The 21,406-nt window shown below is 39.7% G+C and overlaps 1 protein-coding gene across 5 annotated transcripts in view; it reads left to right on the top strand.

Annotated features, from left to right (window-relative positions):
• Nucleotides 1-21,406, top strand: part of LOC125454026 (von Willebrand factor D and EGF domain-containing protein-like) — a 304,266-nt gene that overhangs the window by 128,864 nt on the left and 153,996 nt on the right. For all 5 annotated transcript variants that reach the window (XM_059647440.1, XM_059647438.1, XM_059647437.1 and 2 more), the window contains 3 exons: nt 9,568-9,841; nt 12,335-12,549; nt 15,033-15,967. In XM_059647440.1, the coding sequence (XP_059503423.1) occupies nt 9,568-9,841; nt 12,335-12,549; nt 15,033-15,967 (1,424 nt within the window). The remainder of the gene's footprint in view (nt 1-9,567; nt 9,842-12,334; nt 12,550-15,032; nt 15,968-21,406) is intronic.

The raw sequence follows: 21,406 nt of genomic DNA, 5'->3' as shown, positions 1-21,406 counted from the left end.
TTAATCAGAACAGATTTCCTGTCCTTGAGAGGGAAAAAAATGGGTTATTGCATTATTGCACAGATCTCAGAAAGGCACTCTATATTTAAGACAGCTAGATGAGTTAATATGTGAACAACAGTATAAGAGGTCTCCATCTTACTCTGTGTACATTCAGTTGGTAGTCAGTGTGCTAGTCAATCTGTTAGTCAGGCAGTCAACTATGTATGTAATAGTAATTAAGGATATAACCCAGGCTGAATATGCAAGTCTGAGCAGCCCTATTAGTGTTACATAATCAGTTGTGAATAAACTTCCACATTTCTGACCCATTACAACCCTGATTATGGTTTACGTTAGGATTTAGAAAACTGTAAAGTACATCAATGTTCTTCAGTATTCTCGAGTTTTTAGAGCCTTGCTAGACTGTCTCCTTCTTGATGGTCCTTTGAGATTCAACTCCGGTTTAATGAGCTGTGAGATAGCAGATAAATCCAATCTCATAATTTGAAGACCCTGCTAGATGTGGAGCAGGTGATGCTTGATGATATGGGTGGATAGGTTAGAAACTGCATGAGCAATGAGGAATGGATTTTGATCAATTTAAGCCTCAAGGCCCATGATGGCAAATTGTTTTGTTCTTCCAAAATGTAAATAAATCTACTTCACCACCCGCCCCACCCCACAAAGTTCTCTCAAAGCTGCATGGCTGTGCGTGTGTACAGCCATTCTGAGGTTCCACCTACAGTGGTGGGTTTTAGTATGCCGTCACAGCGTTGACTCCTGGTTCCAGGACCACTGCCATGCCTGGACCCTGGGAGGCCCTCATAACTGGAAAGAAAATTAGAGGTAATGCTGCTCCCAATCATCCTAAACAACCCCGTGCCCCTCGCCATTCCACTCTCAGTTCAATTTCATCGCCCCAGTGCTATTGTAGCACAGAGCTGATATGAATAATTGGTTTGGGTTATTTCAAAATAGCAAAGCTGTTTAGATTTAGACTGTGATAATACTGTAATTTGTCGCAGCTGTTAGGTGTTAGCTGTTAGCTGTCATCAACTGAGGTTCAAAACTCCCCTGGAGGAGTTGCTGCTTTAGATATTTTATAACATTAAAGCCTAGTGATGGTGTCCTGTTAATGGAAACAGTTAGTCAGACACTAATTAACTCCCGTGCATTCCACAGGATTTGCAGAATGTGAATGATGGGGTAAAGGAACATTTTGTTTTACAATGAGTTATTGGCCACGTTTCTGTTAGGGACTTCTAGATAGGCAGCCCATATTTACTGGCGGTAATTGTAGTGTCAAGCCACTCTGTTAGTAGGGTCCGTAAGCATTAGTATCGGTGACTTTGTGTTGAAGCGTTAATCTAACATGAACTTAAAAGGTTTGGCTTCTGGGTGGAATTATCCCTTCTCTGAGGTGGCGAGAGTGGTGAGTGAGATGACTTAATTGGGCAAGAGTCTAGAAATCAAATCCTGAATGTCAAGTATATCTCTCCCAATCCAGATGAGTTCAGAAACTTGTGTTGTACTGTGAAGCTTATTTTCATGCATTTAAAGCTTATTAATACCCCAACTTATCTTAGCAATAGATAACTCTCCTCTCCCCCATTGAGAAACCTGATGGCATAAAAACACGATCAGTAAAATAGAGCAGGTACCTGGCATCTTGTCTCATCAGCATTAGTTAGAGCATGAGAAATGACCATGCCAGCCATTTGGCTATTTTTTAACATGGAACAGCTTCCTCTTTCCAAGGCCCTGTGTAGTGAATGATCACGCTGTACTTGGCCAATCACATTTGCAGTTCAGCATTGAAAAATGTTAAGCTTCACAACATCATCAGACTTGGTCTCAGCCCAACTGTGCCATGATTTCAGGTCTTTAAAGTCTTTGAGTTGAGAGATTACAGGACTTGGATGCTGGTAGCTAGAAGTTGGTGCTCGGGAGAAGCCTCAATCTCAACAGGAATTTTAGCACTAAATTGCAGGCAGGCATTTTTTGTTCATCCAGAGACTGGTGGTGGTCTGGAATGCACTGCCTGGAAGGGGAGTTTAATTGGGTAAGCTGAAAAACTTGCATTATTACATGTTTATCGCCTCAAATGTCATAGCATTCAAGGTTACCAACCTACTGCTGGAAGGTGGAACTGGTGCAGATTTAGTGTGATTCTGGTGGTACTGACTCAGTGGGCCAAAAGGCCTGTACAATTCTATGAAGAGAGACTGTCAATTAGAGAAAATTGATACAAGTTTTAGGAGACCTTGGATAAATTAGCGCTAATGATAATGGGAGAGCAGCACAATTCAGTGGAGCTTACTGTGTTGATTGTCCATTTTTGCCTCCCTTCACTACATGAAGAGTCCTACTCTTCCTGGGAAGACCAATTATGCTATTTTCTACTCTTGGGAATGAGAATTCAAATGTCTACCAATCTCTTCCAGCCAGATTGGGACATTTTGGCCCAATTGTGGACCATGTTTCCCTGCAACGCCAGAAAAAGAAGGATAGAGTATGGTGGAAGCTGATGCAAGAGTTGTTATTGATCGTGTGTGAGTAGGAAGTGTAAAAGGAATTGTTAGTATTTGCAGAAGGTGTGGTGATTACAAGTCCTGACGTAAACATGATGTATGTGTTGCTGAATGTTGTAGTCCATCACCGTTGGTGAGAAGCATGTTCACAGGCAAGTTTACAGTAAATGATGGCCCTGTGTGAGTGAGCGAGCATAAAGAAGACAATGCCATATCTGGAGCAGAGATCATTCAGCTTCTTTCTGCACTACTGGATGGTCCTTTTCAGAGTAGAGACAGCACTGAGCCATACTGGCAGCTCTGTCCAAGCTGGTTAAATCTGGGGTGGGAGAGGGGTGGATTCTTATTGCAGCCAGAGGACTGACCTTCTCTCTACCACTCCATCCACACTCGAAATCTTTGTCCATGAAATGAGGATAAAGCGGAGTTTTATTCATTGCCATCTGATTATAGTTTGGAGACAAACACTATTGTGCAGGGATTTTTTTTCTTTATTCATTCATGGAATGAGGGTGTTGCTTGCTAGGTAACAATTATTGCCCATCCCTAATTGCCCAGAGGGCAGTTAAGAGTCAACCACATTGCTGTGGGTCTGGAGTTGTATGTAGGCCAGACCAGGTAAGGATGGCAGTTTCCTTCCCTAAACGACATTAATGAACCAAATGGGTTTTTCCCAACAATCGACAATGGATTCACAGTCATCATTAGATTCTTAATTCCAGATAAGGCCTGGATAGCTGTGCAGCTGGACTGTACACATGGCTGCAAAGCCTGGAATATCTCAGCAGTAGTGAACACATCTGTTCCACTTGCGACGTGATCTAATGAGAAACAAGTCCAACATCTCACTCACAGAAATATTGAGGAGAGAAGCTTATGATTGTTCGAACTAACTCACCCAGGCCATGGTGGAAACCATACCATGAAACTCATTGACCACTGTTTTACTATTTCAGTTGGGAAAATCTCACCTTTTGTTATTTCTGTCTGAGTTCAATTTGTGAATCTTTAGCCTGATGTATAAAAGGGCTCACTCTTTGAACTTCATTTGATATATTACTTTTACTTAATATTCTTAGCTCATTCTAATCTGCTTATATCCAGTTTGGTAGCAGTAGGGCTAATAATTTTCATATCTGAAATTTTGCGTAAGATATATACCAGATTCTCTAGACCATGATGAATTCATTCAAAATGTAAAACTATTTGGGAAGAGACAACAGTTTCATGGACATTTCTTTGGTGATGTTGATGAGAAAGATTATAGGTAATATGTGTGAGCAAGTGTGTAAAATGTATTATGTTTGTGCATGTGTGCATATATGTATGCTTTAAGGCTGTTTGAAATGGATTCTCCGCATCAGCTGGGAGGACAGGCATGTTCACATCAGCATGCTTGGAGAAGCCAATAGCACCTGCACTGAGGACATGATCATCCAACTGAATCTGCTGGGCTGGCCACATGCCTAGGATGCCTGAGTTACAACTGTCAAAGCAAATGTTCTTCACCCAGCATAAGGAACACCATTAAATGAGAGGAGGATCAATGAAGCATTTTGAAGACTCCCTGAAGGCTTAGCTCAAGAAATGCAATATAGACGTCAAAGCCTGGAAGACCCTCACTCAGAAGAAACTGACTTGGAGAAAATTCCAGTATGATGGGACACAATTCTTCAAGAACAGCTGCCGGCAAGAAGAAGTAGGGAAAAGAATTTGGAGAAAGGAATGTATGCGCTTTCAATGCCAAGAAGCAGTTCCACCTCTCAGAAACGCCTGTCAAATGTGTGGTCAGGTTTGTAGCTCTCGATCCACAGAACCCAGGACCAGTGACACAGAATTTGCTACCTGGACAACGTACTTGTGAGCAAGTGATTGCCAGTACATTATACATGCAAACTTTCAATCCTTCTCCTGCTGAAGAAAAATACACAGTTTGTTCAAAACATTTATTTGGAGAAACAATTAAGAAGGCGACATTGGTGGAAAGAACTGCTTAAAAAGGGTGAATTATGTTACAGTTTAAAAAAAAGTAGGTAAACGAAACAGCAAGCCAGACAATAAATCAGGAGTGTTAGGTCCTGCACATTCAATTAAACTCTGGATATTAGTGGAATTCAGGGGAAAATTTGGGAAGCAGGAATTAATGTTACAATGGCTATATACCCAGTTAAAAGATTTGCCCATGGCTACTCTTCTTTTGAAAAGTATTAAAAGTTAGTATGGTAGTGACATGTCTGCCAGAGATTAAATTGTAATTATCAGAGAGGGAATTGCTGGTGTAAGGGTTCAGCTGGGAACGCAGTGAAGAAGCAGATACTGAAAGCTAGACTTGATGTAAGTTGCCGAGAAACTGCAAGACATGGGTATATAAAGTTGTCAGAAGATTTTATTACTGATCTTTGTAGCAGAATTTACACATCACATGATGGATATAACAAGGTAGGAAAGTCAGATTTGCTAACAGTCTGGAGGACAAAATTCTTTTTGCTTTCTCTCTCATCCCTACCAATGTCGAGCTGCTGCTGTTCAATGTGATGTGCAGCAGCTGGGATTTCTCAAGAAAACAGTCCCTGCATGCACAGTGCTGGGACCAGATTCACTTTCATTTGCAAAAGCAACTAAAATTCAGGAATGACACTGAGGGTAGAGAGAAACAGATACTCTTACACAAGAGGGCAGTGGTCTGAAAAGGTTAATGCTGAGGAATGGGCGCCGCTACCACAGGGTAGATGGATTGGCCAGGCTAAATTGCCTGTGGTGTCCAGTGATGTTTGGGTTAGTTGGGTTAGACATGGGAAATCAGGGGTAGGGGAATAGGTCTGAGTGGGATGCTCTTTGGAGGGGTGGTGTGGACTTGTTGGGCTGAATGGCCTGTTTCCACACTGTAGGGATTCTGTGATTCTATGACGGGAAGATGTCTAATGTGATTAAACTTCTCAAGACGGGTGTTAGAAATAAACCAGGGCATTACAGACCACAGAATGGTAAGGAAACTATTGGAGAACATTCGGAAGGAGAAATTAATCTTCTTTTGGAGAGGCAAGATTTGATGAAGGATAGTTAGCATGGCTTTTTCAAAGGGAGGTCATGCTGAACACATCTGGTTGATTTTTTTGAGGATGTGTCCTGGTGTATAGATGAGGATAATGTAGTTGATGTCAAAGGCTTTGCTGAAATCCATGTAAACTACAAGGTCCCACATGGGAAACTAATAAAGAAGATAAACCCACAGGGGAACCAGGGGAACCAGGGGAACTTGACAAGTAGGATCCAAAATTAGCTTTGTGATAGATGACAGATGGTGATAGTTGAAGACTGATTGTCTGACTGAAAATTGGTGTCCAATGGCAGATTGCAGGGATCAGCATTTGGTCCCTTAATATTTGCGATAAATTTAAATAATATAGAAGAGAATGTGGGAGGGATGATAAATATTTTTGCAGATGATACGAGAATTGGTTAGGTGGTTGACAGTGAGGAAACACTTACAGAAAAATGTAAATGGTTTAGTCAGATGAACAGATCAGTGGCAGAGGCAATTTAATCCTTATAAGGTGAATTAATGCAAAATAACTAAACAATGAAATATTTAATGAATGGTGGGACACTAGGAATCTCAGAAAAAACAGAGGGATCTTGGGGAGTTGGTTCACAGAGTCCTGAAGGTGGCAGGCAGGTTTATAGCTATCGCTAAGAAAGCATACGGGATACTTGTCTTTGTCAGTCGAGGCAGGGTGGTTGTTTGGAGTTGTACAAAACTTTTGGTTGGGGCACAGCTGGAGTACTGTGTGTCATTCTGGTCACCACACTGTAGGAAGGATGGGATTTCAGTGAAGTGACAGAGAATGTTCACCGTCATGTTGCCTGGGATGGAGTGCTTTAGCTATGAAGAGAGACAGTATAATCTTGGGTTGCTCTCTTTTGATTGGGAAAGGTTGGGGGGAATCCTGAGAGAGGTATATAAATTTATGAGGGGGAAGGACAGGGTAGCTATAAAGTGCCGGCTCTCCTTAAATGAAGGATCAATACCAAAGTGATACACTCCTAACGCGAAAGGCTCGAGCTTTAGAACTGATTTGAGGAAAATCTTCCCACCCACAGGGTGGTGAGGGTCTAGAATGAACTGCCTTGGAGTTGAGGCAGATAATCTCACAACATTTTAAAAAGTACTTGGATGAGCACTTGAAATGTCATAACATTCAATGCAATGTGCCTAGTGCTGGAAAATGAGAATAGTACAGATTCGGTGTAGTTTTTGCGATATAGACATGATGGGCCGAAAAGCATCTTCTGTACTGTATGATTGAGTGTCTTATGCATTGACCACTATTATCAGGTACCAGCTTGGGATCTCAAAGAGGACTTTCTTGTGTATTTATACATAAACATAGTGATAAAGAGTTTTTACCTTGTTGCTATCAGACACTAAACTAATTAAGCCAAGAACCAAAAACAAAGTTGCTGGAAAAGCTCAGCAGTTCTGGCAGTTTCTGTGACGGAGAAAACAGAGTTAACATTTTGGGTCCAGTGACCCTTCCTCAGAACATCCTGGTTAGACAATCAACTGATTTTCCTCGACTACATGAGAAGAATAGAGCCCTGTAGATCCCCACACTGAACAAGATGGCCACAATGAATCTAGTAAGCAATAATAAAGAGTTTATTGTGAGCAATGGTTCAGATTGCTCATATATCAGATTCCAGTGGACATGAGAGACAGAGAAATAACATTGACGAGGACCATTTTAACTCGTCACCTTGTGGGAACCCACAGGCTCAGAGAGAATGCTGGTTTTTATAGCCCACTCAATGGGGAAAACTGACAGGTTTGGGAAAATGTTGATTTTTACTCAGAGCCTACTCTTCCCTGGTGCCAGTGACAAATTGATTGGATTCATTGTGGAGTTAGCAAGCATGATAGATAAAGGAGAGTCAGAAGATGTAATATATTTACATTTCCAAATGACGTTTGATAAGTTACCACAAATAAGGCTACTTATAAGATAAGAGCTCATAAGAGTGTTGAAGGAGGTATAGCCACATTGATAGATGATCGGCTAACTAATAGAAGACAGAAAGTTGGTGTTTTGGTAATGGCATCCTGTAACTAGTGGAGTTCACAGGGACCAGTGCTAGGACCACAATTATTTATATTTAAATGACAAGGGAAGTGAATGTACTAACAGCAAGTTTATGAGTGACATGAAAATAGGTGTAATGGCAGTTAGAAGGAATAATTGTAAAGAATCTGCAGAGGGATGTAGACAGGCTGTGTGAGGGTAAAAAAAATGCCATATTGCAATATAATGTTGGAAGACAAGAGGTAATGCAATTTGACAGAGGTCTATAAGAGATTAATATTATTTAATTGTCAAGAGACTGAAGAAAACTGCAGCACAGAGTGTTTTGGGGGTCCTCCATCATGAATCACAAAAGGCTAGCTCCCAAATTCCGCAGGAATAGAGAAAGCAAATGCACTGTTGGCCTTTATTTCAAGGGAATGGAGTATACAAACCTACAATCAAATATAGGCCACTCGGCCCTTTCAGCCTGTGTCACCATTCAATAAGATCATGGGTGATCTAATTTTAACCTCAACTGTACGTTCCTGTATATCCCTGATAATTTTTCATCCCCTGCTAATTAAGATTCTACGTGCCTTTGCCTTGAAAATATTTCAAAATGCTGCACTTATGAGGAAGGGAATTCCAAAATCTTACAACTTTCTTGAGAGAAAAAGAAATTTTCTCATCCCAGTTTTAAACCATGATCCCTAGTTCTAGATTCTTCCACAAGAGAAAACATGCTGTAAACATCCATCAAATCAAGTCCCCTCATGACTTATATTTTTCAATTCAGAAATCTTGAACTCCTCTAATCTCCAGGGAATATAAGCCCAGCCTGTCTTAACTTTACCTCCTAAGGCTCATTCCAGGTATCAGTCAAGTCAACCTTGTCAGAACTGCTTCCAAATTGTTAATGTCCTTCCATAAGTATGGTAATCAGTACTGTATAAAAACAGGGAAACCTTGCTAAAATTATACAAGGCACTAGTCAGATTACACCTGGAATATTTTCGGTCCCCTTGTTAAAGAAAGATGTATTGCCATTGGAAGCAGTCTACTAAAGATTCACAGGGCTCCTGGCTATGGATGAATTTTCTTATAAGGAGAGGTTGAGTAAGTTAGGCTTACACCCATTGAAGTTCACAAGAATGAGACCTTACTGAAATATCACAAGAATATAAAAATGTAAGCATGCTTGACAGGTTAGACAAAGAGAGTTTGTTTCCTCTTGTGTGAGAGTCGAGAACCAGAGAGCACAATCTCAATGTAAGAGGCATTTAAGACAGAAATGAGAAGGAGTTCCTTCTTTCAGAAAAAAATAAGTCTGTGAATTTCTTGATTACAGTGGGCTGTAGAGGCTAGATTGTAAGAATACTCAAGGCTGAGAGAGACCGATATTTAATTAGTAAGGGAACCGAGGGTAATGGGGAAAAGATAAGTAGGTGAAGCTGAAGTCTGTAAGATCATTGAATGGTGCAGCAATCTTGATGGGCTGATTGAGCTACTTCTGCTCTTGGATCTCAAGATCAAACCTTGCTCAAAATTCTCCTTTTTCCATCCAATTTCGAGTATCCATCTGTATCTGTTGTATCCAAGTAGAAATGCAGATTGGACATTCTTGTGCTTAACTATCTTTAATTGCAGAAATAAAAGGACAGAATAAAATATAACTATTAAAACCAAACAATTTTGATGGTACTGTCATTTTGGAGATTTAGATTCTATACACTGTTAGCGCACAGGTTGATGCTATTGCACTCAAGTGGTAACACCTTCTGGAAGAACAGCCCGGACAGCCCTTTAAACATGACTTGCTGTAAGGCAGACTTCAGGACAGGTCACGTGACCTTTTAATTTGACTTCAAATTAAAGTCTGCAAGTATGCAAAGTATGCAAATCAGCAGGTTGTAAGATTGTTAACATTCTATTAATTTGTATTAATTTAGGGAGGCATCCATTGGGTTAATGCATTTGTTATTTTATTGCAGACGCTATGACAACCATAAAACTGGGACTTTTATTTTGTACAAGAGCCTTTTGCGAGAATTTGAAGTTCATGTGCGTCAGTGGGATTGTGGCAGCCGCCACTATGCTGTATCATGTAACTGTGGAGTGGTTGCCAGGGAGGGTGATGACATCATTGCATTTGACATGTGCAACGGACACTTTCAAGAAACCAGGCCTCATTTGTCAGTGAAAAGCAGTGGACCAGAACCACATCGTATCAAAATAATGGACGCGCACCAAGGAAAGAAGATCACTGTGTGTACTTCAGTTTTATATCGTGACTCAATTGTTGTTATTCATGTGCTGTTGATTTTATTGTTTAGATATAAACAAAACTGCAGCGTCCTCAAACCTGCGTCTCCCGTTCTATAATATCAAGACTTCATTAGTTTGTCTTTTGAATTCCACATTCCCATCTATCACTGACAATCTTTGATGTCCCCTGCAAAACAATACCTAATGCCGCAACAAACTTTAATGACTCTGTCTCTATTTGCAGAAAGTTGCAAAGTCACTTAAATCTCAGAGTGAAAATTAAATCATGCAGTTAATCTTTCCCTTATCATTTACAATGTCCTACATATTCTTCACAACATCCTTTCCACTATCTTGGTGCCATCGGCAAATTTAGCTACCATGCTTTTACTGCCGTCGTCTAGAAGACATTAGGAAATAGGAACAGGAGTAGGCTGTTCAGCCCCTCAAGTCTGTTCCACCATTCAATAGTTCATGACTGATCTGACATTCCTCATAAGATAATAAAATGTGAGGCTGGATGAACACAGCAGGCCCAGCAGCATCTCAGGAGCACAAAAGCTGATGTTTCGGGCCTAGGCCCTTCATCAGAGAGTTCTCTGATGAAGGGTCTAGGCCCGAAACGTCAGCTTTTGTGCTCCTGAGATGCTGCTGGGCCTGCTGTGTTCATCCAGCCTCACATTTTATTATCTTGGATTCTCCAGCATCTGCAGTTCCCATTATCACTGACATTCCTCATGTCCACTTTCCGGCTTTTTTCCAACAACGCTTGATTCACCCACTTATCAAGAACCAATTTATCTCAGCCTTATATATAGACAAGGATCCCACAGCTCACTGTGGCAAGGAGTTCCAAAGATTCTCAACCCTCTGAGAGAAGAATTTCCTCTTTATTTCAGCCTTAAATTTGAGCCCCTTTATTTTGAAGCTGTTGCTTTCTGGCCCTACACTCTCCCACAAGGGGCCACATCATCCCAGCATTTACCATGTGAAGCCCCGTCGGAATCCTGTATGTTTTAATGAGATCACCTCTCATTCTTCTAAACTTTAGTGAGTGGAATCCCAACCTAAAGACAAACCTCCATACCAGAGATCATCTGGTGGACCTTCTCTGAACTGCCTGAAATGAAATGAAATGATTTATAAAAGGACCAGAACTGCTTACAGTGCGCCAGATGTGGCCTCACCAGCACTTTTGTACAGTTGCAGTAAGACTTCCCTATTCTTATACTCCACCCCTATTGAAATAAGTCTATTAGTCTTCCTGAGTAATGGCTGCATCTGTGTGTTAGCTTACTGTGTTTCATGCATAAGTACACCCAAGTCCCTGAGAGTTGTAGCTTTCAGCCGTTTTTCTCCATTTGTAAACCGTCACATTTGGAATAACTATTAATTGCTATTTACAATTGCGTACCATCAAATTTGTATTATTTGTGACATTTTTTATCCTATTGTTTATGTCTTTAATTCTAGATTGTAATGAAGTAAGTATAGTTAGCACTTCCAGTACATAATTCATATTTACTACTTAGGTTACACAATGATCTCCTTATTGGGCATTATGACACCTTTTAAAATTGCAAAACTAATTTAGTCTAATAGATACCGCCATAACATGACACTCGGATTAAATTGGTAAAATTAAAGTAATTTCTTGACGCCCTATACAAAGAAGAGTTAAAAAAAATTGTCTATTTGGACTCTATTCTGATCAACATTAAACTGAATGGAAGTCTGAAATTGCATCTCATTATAAAAGCAAATGCAAAGAGTATAAAGACTATTTATGGAGTGAATGAAAAGTCATAGAAGTATCGGTACGGACTGCAGTTTGATAACTCATTTGCACTTCAAATGTTATATCACAAATTCTGACAGTGAATTTTAAAAATAACAGGAATACCACTTCGAATTTAATAAAATTTAAATTTGACCAAAAATTTCTTAACTTCTTTCAAAATTTAAGAGTATTTTCTGCTAGAAAATGCAGTGAGGAATATTAATTAGTTGAAAGAAGTTAACATTTATCTATGATTGAATATTAATAGCAAATCTATTTTAATAAATATTTAAGGCCTTTATATCCTAGAAATGTGTCGGCTACTCTTGTATATTTTTCAAATGGCATACAACCCAACGGATATACTAAATATTCTTAGTCCATAACACCACATAATAGTCTCCAGAAGATAGTACAGTCCGCTCTAACAAGAATTAGCTGTAATTTTCTACTAATTCACAACTTGTGATTAGATACAAAGTGGGAAGAAAACAATCCTTTAACAGTGAACAGAAATTTCAGGGAACTCTATTATGACATTTGACTAAAAAGTGGTTTCATTCTTTTAATATTATTGAAGTATTAAACTAGAAACTGCAATGTGTTCACATTTTCCAAATGTATTTTCCATTTTTTTAAATAAGCTAATGTACTTAAAGCATTAAGTCATATTTTGTTATTTATTTTGACTTTTTGGGTATCTGTTTCAATAGATCATGTTCCCGTCAGGAGCATTTGTTCGTTCAGATGTGAGTGACTGGGGAATGAGCATAACAGTACGAGCTCCCAGCATTGATTTCAACAATACAAGAGGTCTCTGTGGAATCTTTGACCGAAACAGCAATAATGACTTCCATGGTGCCGATGGGATTCCACTGGCAGCTGCACATTGGAATAATGCCCCTGACGATTTCATCGAGGAATGGAGGTATGCATTAGTCCAAAATACCATTTTTGATTTCGCAAAAATAATGCAATGTCAATGGGAAATGGAGGTTGACATAGTATAACGCAATGAATTATACTACTTGTGTTGGAAACTGACTGTTGTTGACTTGTTCCACCTTGTCATAGAACATAGAACAGTGCAGAACAGGCCGTTCGGCCCTCGATGTTGCGCCGACCTGTGAACTAACCTAAGCCCCTCCCTCCACACTATCCCATCATTATCCATATGCTCATCCAAGGACTGTTTTAATGCCCCTAATGTGGCTGAGTTAACTACATTGGCAGGCAGGGCGTTCCACGCCCTTACCACTCTCTGAGCAAAGAGCCTGCCTCTGACATCTGTCTTAAATCTATCACCCTTCAATTTGTAGCTATGCCCCCTTGTATAAGCTGAAGTCATCATCCTCGGAAAAAGACTCTCACTGTCCACCCTATCTAATCCTCTGATCAGTGTGTATGTTTCTATTAAATCCCGTCTTAGCCTCCTTCTCTCCAACGAGAACAGACCCAAGTCCCTCGGCCTTTCTTCATAGGGCCTGCGCTCCAGACCAGGCAACATCCTGGTAAATCTCCTCTGCACCTTTTCCAATGCTTCCACATCCTTCCTGTAATGGGGCGACCAGAACTGCACGTAATATTCCAAATGAGGCCGCACTAACGCTTTGTACAGCTGCAGCATGACATCACGGCTCCAGAACTCAGTCCCTCTACCAATAAAACCTAAAAATAAAACCACTACTGGAAATAATCAAACCATCAATAAAGAATAATTTGTGGTTATATGCTGCCTGCTCCAGACGTATCTTTCATTTTGAAAAGTTTCAGTTAAATACTAACCCTATTTTTAGACTTTTTTCATTTTTCTACTAAGAACGCAATGGCTTGAGAAATAGCAGCAAGGGGAAGCCATTCACTGTTAATGCAATCTCCACTTTTAAATAGAATCATGGTTGAACTTCTGTATCAACTCAGCCTTCCCTCTGTAGGATTCTGAAATCCAATTCAAAATCAGTTGTAAGAGCCAGGATCCAACAAAATGCGAAACCCCCAGCTATGAGTGTGGGTAAACAAGGTTCAAAAATGTACTAAGTTATCAAAACAAGCCCGATGGAAATGACATTTAACAAGGCATGTGGCGTCAACAGATTCACAACACAATACCAATCCTCAGATGGCTGGGTGCTGAATATTCCAAAATTATTCCTCATTCTACTAATTGCACACTGTACTACTGAAAATAAGGCCTTATTAACCCTTTCCAAATCACATGTACAGTATAACCACTGGTATCTCTGAATTCTGGTCCAGACACTGCATGATTAGATTCGTATTGGCTGTGTGAGGCATGTACAATTTGTGGTTACCTTCTAAGACAACAAAGTGTAACGCTGGATGAACACAGCAGGCCAAGCAGCATCTCAGGAGCATAAAAGCTGAGGTTTCAGGCCTAGACCCTTCATCATCTCTGAAATGTACAAAAAGTACATTTAGAAAATTGATTCTGTATCAGAAATAAACTGGTGATTCCTATTTCTTATTTCCATATCTCTCAATCCTTTGTTAATTTACTAGTAATTTACTAACACTCCAGTAATTTACTAACACTTTCTTTATCAACATCTAAGCACCCATAGTTCTCCAGGACAGAGGCTTCTAAAGACCCACAACAGCTTAAATGAAGAAATGTCTCCCCAACTCATTCCTAAATGACCTGGTCATTCAGTCTTCTGAGATTGTGACACTTACTTTGAAGTGCTCCAGCCAATGAAAATATCTTCCACAATCTGTTCCAAATGGCCCTCAAATGTATTTTAAATTTAAAGTAAACCATTTCTCGTGCTTACAAACCCTAGTGTGTAAATGTATGGTCTACTTAATCTGTCCTCAAGGGACAAATGCCTGACTCCACAAGTCAGTTTAGAAGTGTCCCAAAGTAGAATATCAGACTCGAAATGTTAGCTGTGTTTCCATCTCTCCACATATGCTGCCTGATTTGCTGAGTTTCTCTAGCATTCTCTGTGTTTGCCTCAGATTTCTATCATCAGCAGTATTTTGCTTTTATTAACTGGTACTTTGATTTGTTTATAAAGATTAAATAGACTGCTGGACTATTTGGAGTTATTTGATATTGCTTGTGCTTTTATTTAAAAATAAAATGTTAAGATTCTTTGATTACAGAATGTTGAGATCACTTTCATCTATGCAATGATGCTTCATCTTCCTTTATGGTTGTGCAGTGTTTATCGATGCAAGATCTGATTGTGCTAATGTACCTTTCATTATTGATTTTACAGTTAAGGCAGAAAATCTTTTGCCTTGTAACAATTTCACATTTAATCTAAAATAACAAGACAAATTGTAACATTGGAATAATAGAGCACCTACTGTCAAGGCACATGTTTATATGTTGTTCAGAACAGTAGTTTGAAAATAATATTTATCATTTAACTGTGTTTGTTATAGAGTACATCCAGGAGAAAGTTTGTTTGACAAGACACCACCATCCTCTGAGAGACAAAAACGAAGAAATTATTGTGGTTGTCGAAAGGAATATGCTATGTCTCTCCATTCGTTCAATAAGCTGACCACTGAATTTGGTCATTCTCATCTATCGTCTAGTTGCCAGGCATATGATAATGTGGATTTGACTTCAGTGATTCCTTTTTTGGATGTTACTGCAGAATACATAAACAATCCAGAACTGTCCATGTTCAAAAAGCGTGATGTAACTGAGTCTTCTAAAAATTCAGAAGGACATACAGATTTGCAAAAATACTTTCAAGCACCTGGTTCCAAAAGCCAGCTGTTTATTTCTACCGGTCAGTCGGTGGGAACTTCCCGATGGCCAGACATAACTGATCTTGTTGAACCAAAGATTACATTACGTAGAGTAAAAAGGCAAGATTATTATGAATATCTACCAATATTCACATTCCAGAGCCTAAGTCAAACTGATCTAGAAAGCTTAACTTACTTTTTCCCAGAAGACCATCTGTCTGGAAACCGGCCTAGTGTGCAGCCAACATGGCCAACTCCAAGTGGACTGACATCAGCTAAAGCCATTGAGATTTGTCAGCAAGCCCTTAGAAATTCCACAATTGGTGTGGTATGTCAAGACTTCCTAGGAAGAAAGCTTATTGAAGCTGTGGACCTCTGCATTTTAGACTTGCAACTTAAAGATGATCTTGCTTGGGAGGAAGGGTTGCTGGCATTTCTTGACAATGAGTGTGAAGGAAAGCTCTTGGAAAATAGACATAAATGGGGCCATGGAACAGATGTTGAAGAAATAGTTACAGCTCTCCGATGTCCAAATCGATGCAGTGGGAATGGGCAATGTACAGCATGGGGCTGCCAGTGCTTTGCTGAGTACAGCTCCCATGACTGCAGTGTTGCTAATGGTAAGCATAAAGCTATTTTAATTGTTGTGACTTCTTGGACAAAATTATGGTCTTCAAAGTACTACTTTATGCGCCAGAAGTTAAAAGTTTGTTGAAGGTTTACTCCGCTTTGACAAACCAGCTCTTTCAATTGCTTGTTTTACTGGAACAATCAATTGCAAGCAACAATGCAAATAAAACTGTAGTGGACAGATGTTCTCGTGGCTCCGTTCAGAAAAAAACATCTTCCAGGGCTATAGGAGAAACAGCCGAATATAGGGTGCTAAAATACGCAGATCACAAATCACTAATCCTGCAGATTAGCTCTGTGGACAGGTAAAAATTTGGTTTCCTACAATGCCATATGTGAATAAATACCAAAGCTGTTTAACTGTTTTGCATTGATTTCAGATCAGGCTGGAATTCTGGCCTATGTTTTATCTTCTCCTTACTTCCTACTATGGCACATAATGTGCATTTTGTTTTCAGCTGCGTCAGTATGGTACAGAGAATCAGCTTCGCTTCTAGCCCTGTCGCGCCTCAGTATTTATCTATTAGGAGGAATCTGTACTTTGGATGGTCACTAAATTTTGGTTGCAAAGGAAAAAGTTAATGGGCAAAAAGAATATAATGTTTGGATTAAAATTTGACACTAGACTATCCAAGTTGAATCAAAGCCAAACAAAATGTTCCTGCCATTCCCGTGTTTAATCCGAGGAAGTTGCGTCTCATCAAAGACCGGATATAAGACAAAAAGTCTCAAACAGAAGAATCAAAGAAGATTGATTGCAAAACACTACTTAGAGTCGTAATCAAAGAAAAGGCAAATTTTACATATGATGTTACATCCTGGAAAAAAAGTTTGAATTTTAGGGTGTAATGAATCTTATTGTACAAATTTGAACAACAGATGTTTAGAGGCACCGCTCAGTACTGGAAAATCTTTTGTCTAGCATCATTGTCAGTTTGTGTTTTAAAGTAAATCTGCTCAGTTGAATAGTTTTGGCTTAATGATCTACTGGCAGGAGAGAGAGCTATAATCTGTTACGATGAAGAAACAGTATACCAACACAAACAATGGAAATAATTATGAGGACTGCTTGCAAACAGTAAAACATTTGATCTCTGTTGAATAGAACAGATGTTGTCATATTATATATTTGTATTATACCCGAGATTATTTGATACCTGGGCAGTAGTTCCCATTGAAGACTTTAAATACATTCAGCTACACTAAGTTATTTCTGGTTTTTCTAAAGCTCGCAGCTGGTGTTGGTTAAGTGACTTTTAAGAAATGTTAATGCGCAGCTCAAATGCCTCAAAAACCTGGCTCCTTCCCAAATGATGCAAACTGATTTGCTTTCGGTAATTTGTGCTTGGGAAAACTCATATTTTCACCTTTACTCAGTTTTTATTTGAAATGTTCTGACTGGCGGTCAAAGACGGGATAGGTCGGGATTTGGGTAATGGGATTTTGTTTTTAAATAGGATGTCGGTGATGCTGATAAGGATAACAACTGTTGCTCATCTCTAAATGCCCTTCAGCTGATTGGATTGCCATGTCTATTTCAGAGAGCTGTTGAGACTCAACTCCAGACCCACAGCAATGTAGTTATGAGTAGGCCAGACGAAGTAAGGATGGCAAATTTCCTTCCCTGAATAACATTAGTGAACAGGATAGGTTTTCGTAAGAATCAATTGTTTGGTGGCTGCCATGACTGAGATAATTTATATTCCATTGTTTTTAACTGAGTATAGATCCTACCACTGGTAGGATTTGAACATGTACCTCCCATAGCTTTATACTTTTCCTATGGTTTTCTTCCTCTGTTTCTCTCTCTCTCTCCACTCTTGCTCACTCGCTCACTCCTTCTTTCCCACTCCCTTGCTCTCTCTGTCTCTAGATTTAGGAAAGCAATGATGTGTGCTTATATTAGATACCTTAGACTTTCATGTCTGACAGGCTCACAGTGGGATTCTCACTGTTTCAAGGGAACTTGGTGCAAGGCAATTACTGCTGCACAGGTGCTCAAAAATTCAGTCAATGTACCACCTTGTAGTCTTCAGGAAGCCGAGAAGGAAAGCATGAATTTAATGTGTAAAAATTCTTACACAAACAAAGAGGTTAAGCAAGAGTAATTCAATACCTACAGATGATTTAACAAAGACTGTAATATTGCAGCTAAAAAGTCAATATGTTGTGTAAAGTGACGCAATTGAATGAACAGCCGTCTTTTATTTAACATGTTTATCTGTTACTTCATACAAGAACCTTTGGAGTAAAATTATCCAAAGATATATATGGACACTTTGTCTGTAGCAAATCCCAGTTAGTGAAAGGTTTTAATAAAGAGTGTTTATTTGGAGCGTATGCCTGGACAACTCAATTACGAACTTGGTTTGAATATGAGATGTGCAGGTCGAGATCATGTTTAATTCCTTGTGGTTGATTTTAATGTTTTGAGTGAAGGACTTTGTTAAAACTGTCACTTGGATGTAATAGACTCAGAAGACAGGAAATCATTGTGTCGCCAAGTCTATGAGCTTTAGATTAATGCAGAGGCTTCTGGTGTCTCTGGTGCCCTCACTGTATATGTAAGTGCTGCAGACACAGAGCATGACTTTGCTTCAGGGCACTAAGCTCAAACTTGCCATCCAGCTGGATCTTAGCAGTGAAATAATTTGTGGTTCCTGGAACAACTTGCACGTCCAGACGAAAACATTGATATGAGTGAAGAATTTAAAGTGGTTAATATCAGCAGGGAAAATGTATTTCAGAGACTAGAGGGACTGAAAGCTGACACACCCCCAGGGCCTGTGGCTTACTTCCAGTGACTTTAACAGAAGTTTCCAAAATATCCCAGGCTAGAGAACAATTCCAGCAAATTGGAAGTTAGCAAATATAAAAATGCTACTCAAGAAAAGTGAAAGAAAGAAAACATTGATTTTCAGGGAAATTAGCCAGACGTCAGGCATTAGGAAAATACTGGAATCTATTTATTAAGTCTTAGCAATGCAGTTTTAAAAAATGTGTGACTAGCATGAACAGATTTCATAGAAGGCAAATGATTTGACAAAATAATAAAATGTGAGGCTGGATGAACACAGCAGGCCCAGCAGCATCTCAGGAGCACAAAAGCTGATGTTTCGGGCCTAGACCCTTCTTCATATCCTCTCTGATGAAGGGTGTAGGCCCGAAATGTCAGCTTTTGTGCTCCTGAGATGCTGCTGGGCCTGCTGTGTTCATCCAGCCTCACATTTTATTATCTTGGATTCTCCAGCATCTGCAGTTCCCATTATCACTTATTAAACTAGAAAGGCTGCCGAAAAGATTTACAGGGATGTTACCAAGGTTTGATAGTTTGTGAAGTAGGGTAAAGGCTGAATAGGATGGGGCTATTTTGCTTGGAGCATCGGATGCTGAGGGGTGACATCAAGAAGTTTATAAAAGGGCATAGATAGGATGAATAGCCAAGGCCTTTTCCCCAGGACTAGGGAGTCCAAAACCAGAGGGCACAGGTTTAAGGTGAGAGGGAAAAGATTTAAAAGGGACCGAAGGGGCAATGTTTTCACACAGAGGGTGGTGAGTGTATGGAATGAACTGCTAGAGGAAGTGGTGAAGGCTGGTTCAATTAGAAAACTTAAAAGGGATCAGGATGGTTATATGAGTTTAGAGGGATATGGGCCAAATATTTGCAAATGGGACTAGATTAATTTAGGATATCTAGCCAGCATGGACAAATTGGTCAGAAGGGTCTGTTTCCACACTGTACAACTCTATGACTGCATCATCCTATTAAAGATGCTTGAGGATGTAAATAGTAAAGGGAAGCCAATAGAGTGAAAAGGAACACTTGTATTTATATAGTATCATCAACAACCATTGGAGATTTGGCCAATAAGGTGCAAGAGCAGAAGCAGGCCTTTCAACTGAAGTCATGCCTGATCTGATAACCCTCAACTCCACATTCCTACCTATGAGCCAGGTTTTGTAGTCTTCTGCTCTAAAGATTTCCTCAGATTCACTACCTGCTAAGGAAAGGAATTCCTCATCATTTCTGTCTCAAAAGGGCAACCCCTTATTGTTAAATTATGCTGTCTGGCCCCAAAAAGGGGTAATAAACATTCTACATCTATGATGTCAAGTCCCTGAAGAATCTTGCATGTTTCAATAAGGTAGCCTCTCATTCTTTTAAATTCCAATGAATACAGGCCCAGCCGACTTAACCTCTCCTCATAAACCATTCCCTCCATACCCAGAATCAGCCTGGTAAGCCTTCTCTCGACTGCCTGTAATGCTAGTACAGTCGGTTTTGATGTAATGGGATAGTTGAGTTCTCGCTCGACCTCACGCTATAGAAAATGGTGCAATAACTGTGACACTTAGTGATGGGGCAGAATCATGTTGCAGCAACACAGGTAGGGAAAGTTTGTGTTTTACAAATAGCATTCTCCTTTTCTTCAATCACATTATGGCCAATCTGTGTTGAAGAAACATGCATTATATCAGTATAGACTATATATAATTCCTGAGTTAAGGGCCCCAAAACTGTTCACAGTATTACTGCTGTAGTTTGACTAGTGCTTTGTACAGTCTTAGCAAGATTTCCTTCTTATTATACTCCATTCCCTTTCAAGTAAAGGCTAACATTTCATTAGCCTTCCTTATTTGCTGAAGTTGGATGCTAGTTTTTTGTGACTTATGCACAAGGATTCTGAAATCCCTCTGTACTGTAGCTTTCGACAGTCTTTCTCCATTTAAATAACATTCAGCTCCACTCTTCCCCAGGCCAAAGTGCATACACAATATTTCCCCACATTATCTTCGATCCGTCAAGTATTTGCCTACTCACTTAACCTGTCTATATCTGTCTGCAGACTGTTTGTGGTGTTCTCAGCACTTGCCTTCCAACCTGTTTTTGTGCCATCTGCAAACTTGGCTATAGAACATTCACTTTCCTCATCCACATTATTAATATATTGTGTAAGTAATTGTAGCTCCAGTCATGATCTCCGTGGCACACATGCTGCCTTCCTGAAAATGCCCATCATATCCCAACTCTGTCAATTCTTTATCCATGTTGGCACTCTACCTCCAACACCATGGGCTCTTAGCTTAATAAGTAGCCTAATGTGTTGTGCTTTTTCAAACACCTTCAGAAAATCTACTATGTTACATCCATTGCTTCTCCTTTTATTGGTATTGCTTATTAGGTCCTCAGAGATTTCTAATAAATTTGTCAGCCAAGATATCTCGATAAGGAATCTATTGGACTTACTGAGGTGAGAGAGAGTTACTTTTAGATAAGGATAGAATAGAGCAGCCTCAAAGAGTGCAGCTCAGGCTTCCAACACCCAAGAGAATCCATGATAGATAGAATCCATGAAGAGACAACAATGCAGGCTGAAGCAAATGGGAGGACCACAGTCCGTAGCTATGGTTGTAGCAGCATAAAGGAG

This window comes from Stegostoma tigrinum, chromosome 7 (assembly GCF_030684315.1).
Source record: "Stegostoma tigrinum isolate sSteTig4 chromosome 7, sSteTig4.hap1, whole genome shotgun sequence".
Classification (NCBI taxonomy): domain Eukaryota; kingdom Metazoa; phylum Chordata; class Chondrichthyes; order Orectolobiformes; family Stegostomatidae; genus Stegostoma; species Stegostoma tigrinum.
Note: the sequence above shows the minus strand (reverse complement) of the source record. Positions and strands in the feature narration are given on the sequence as shown.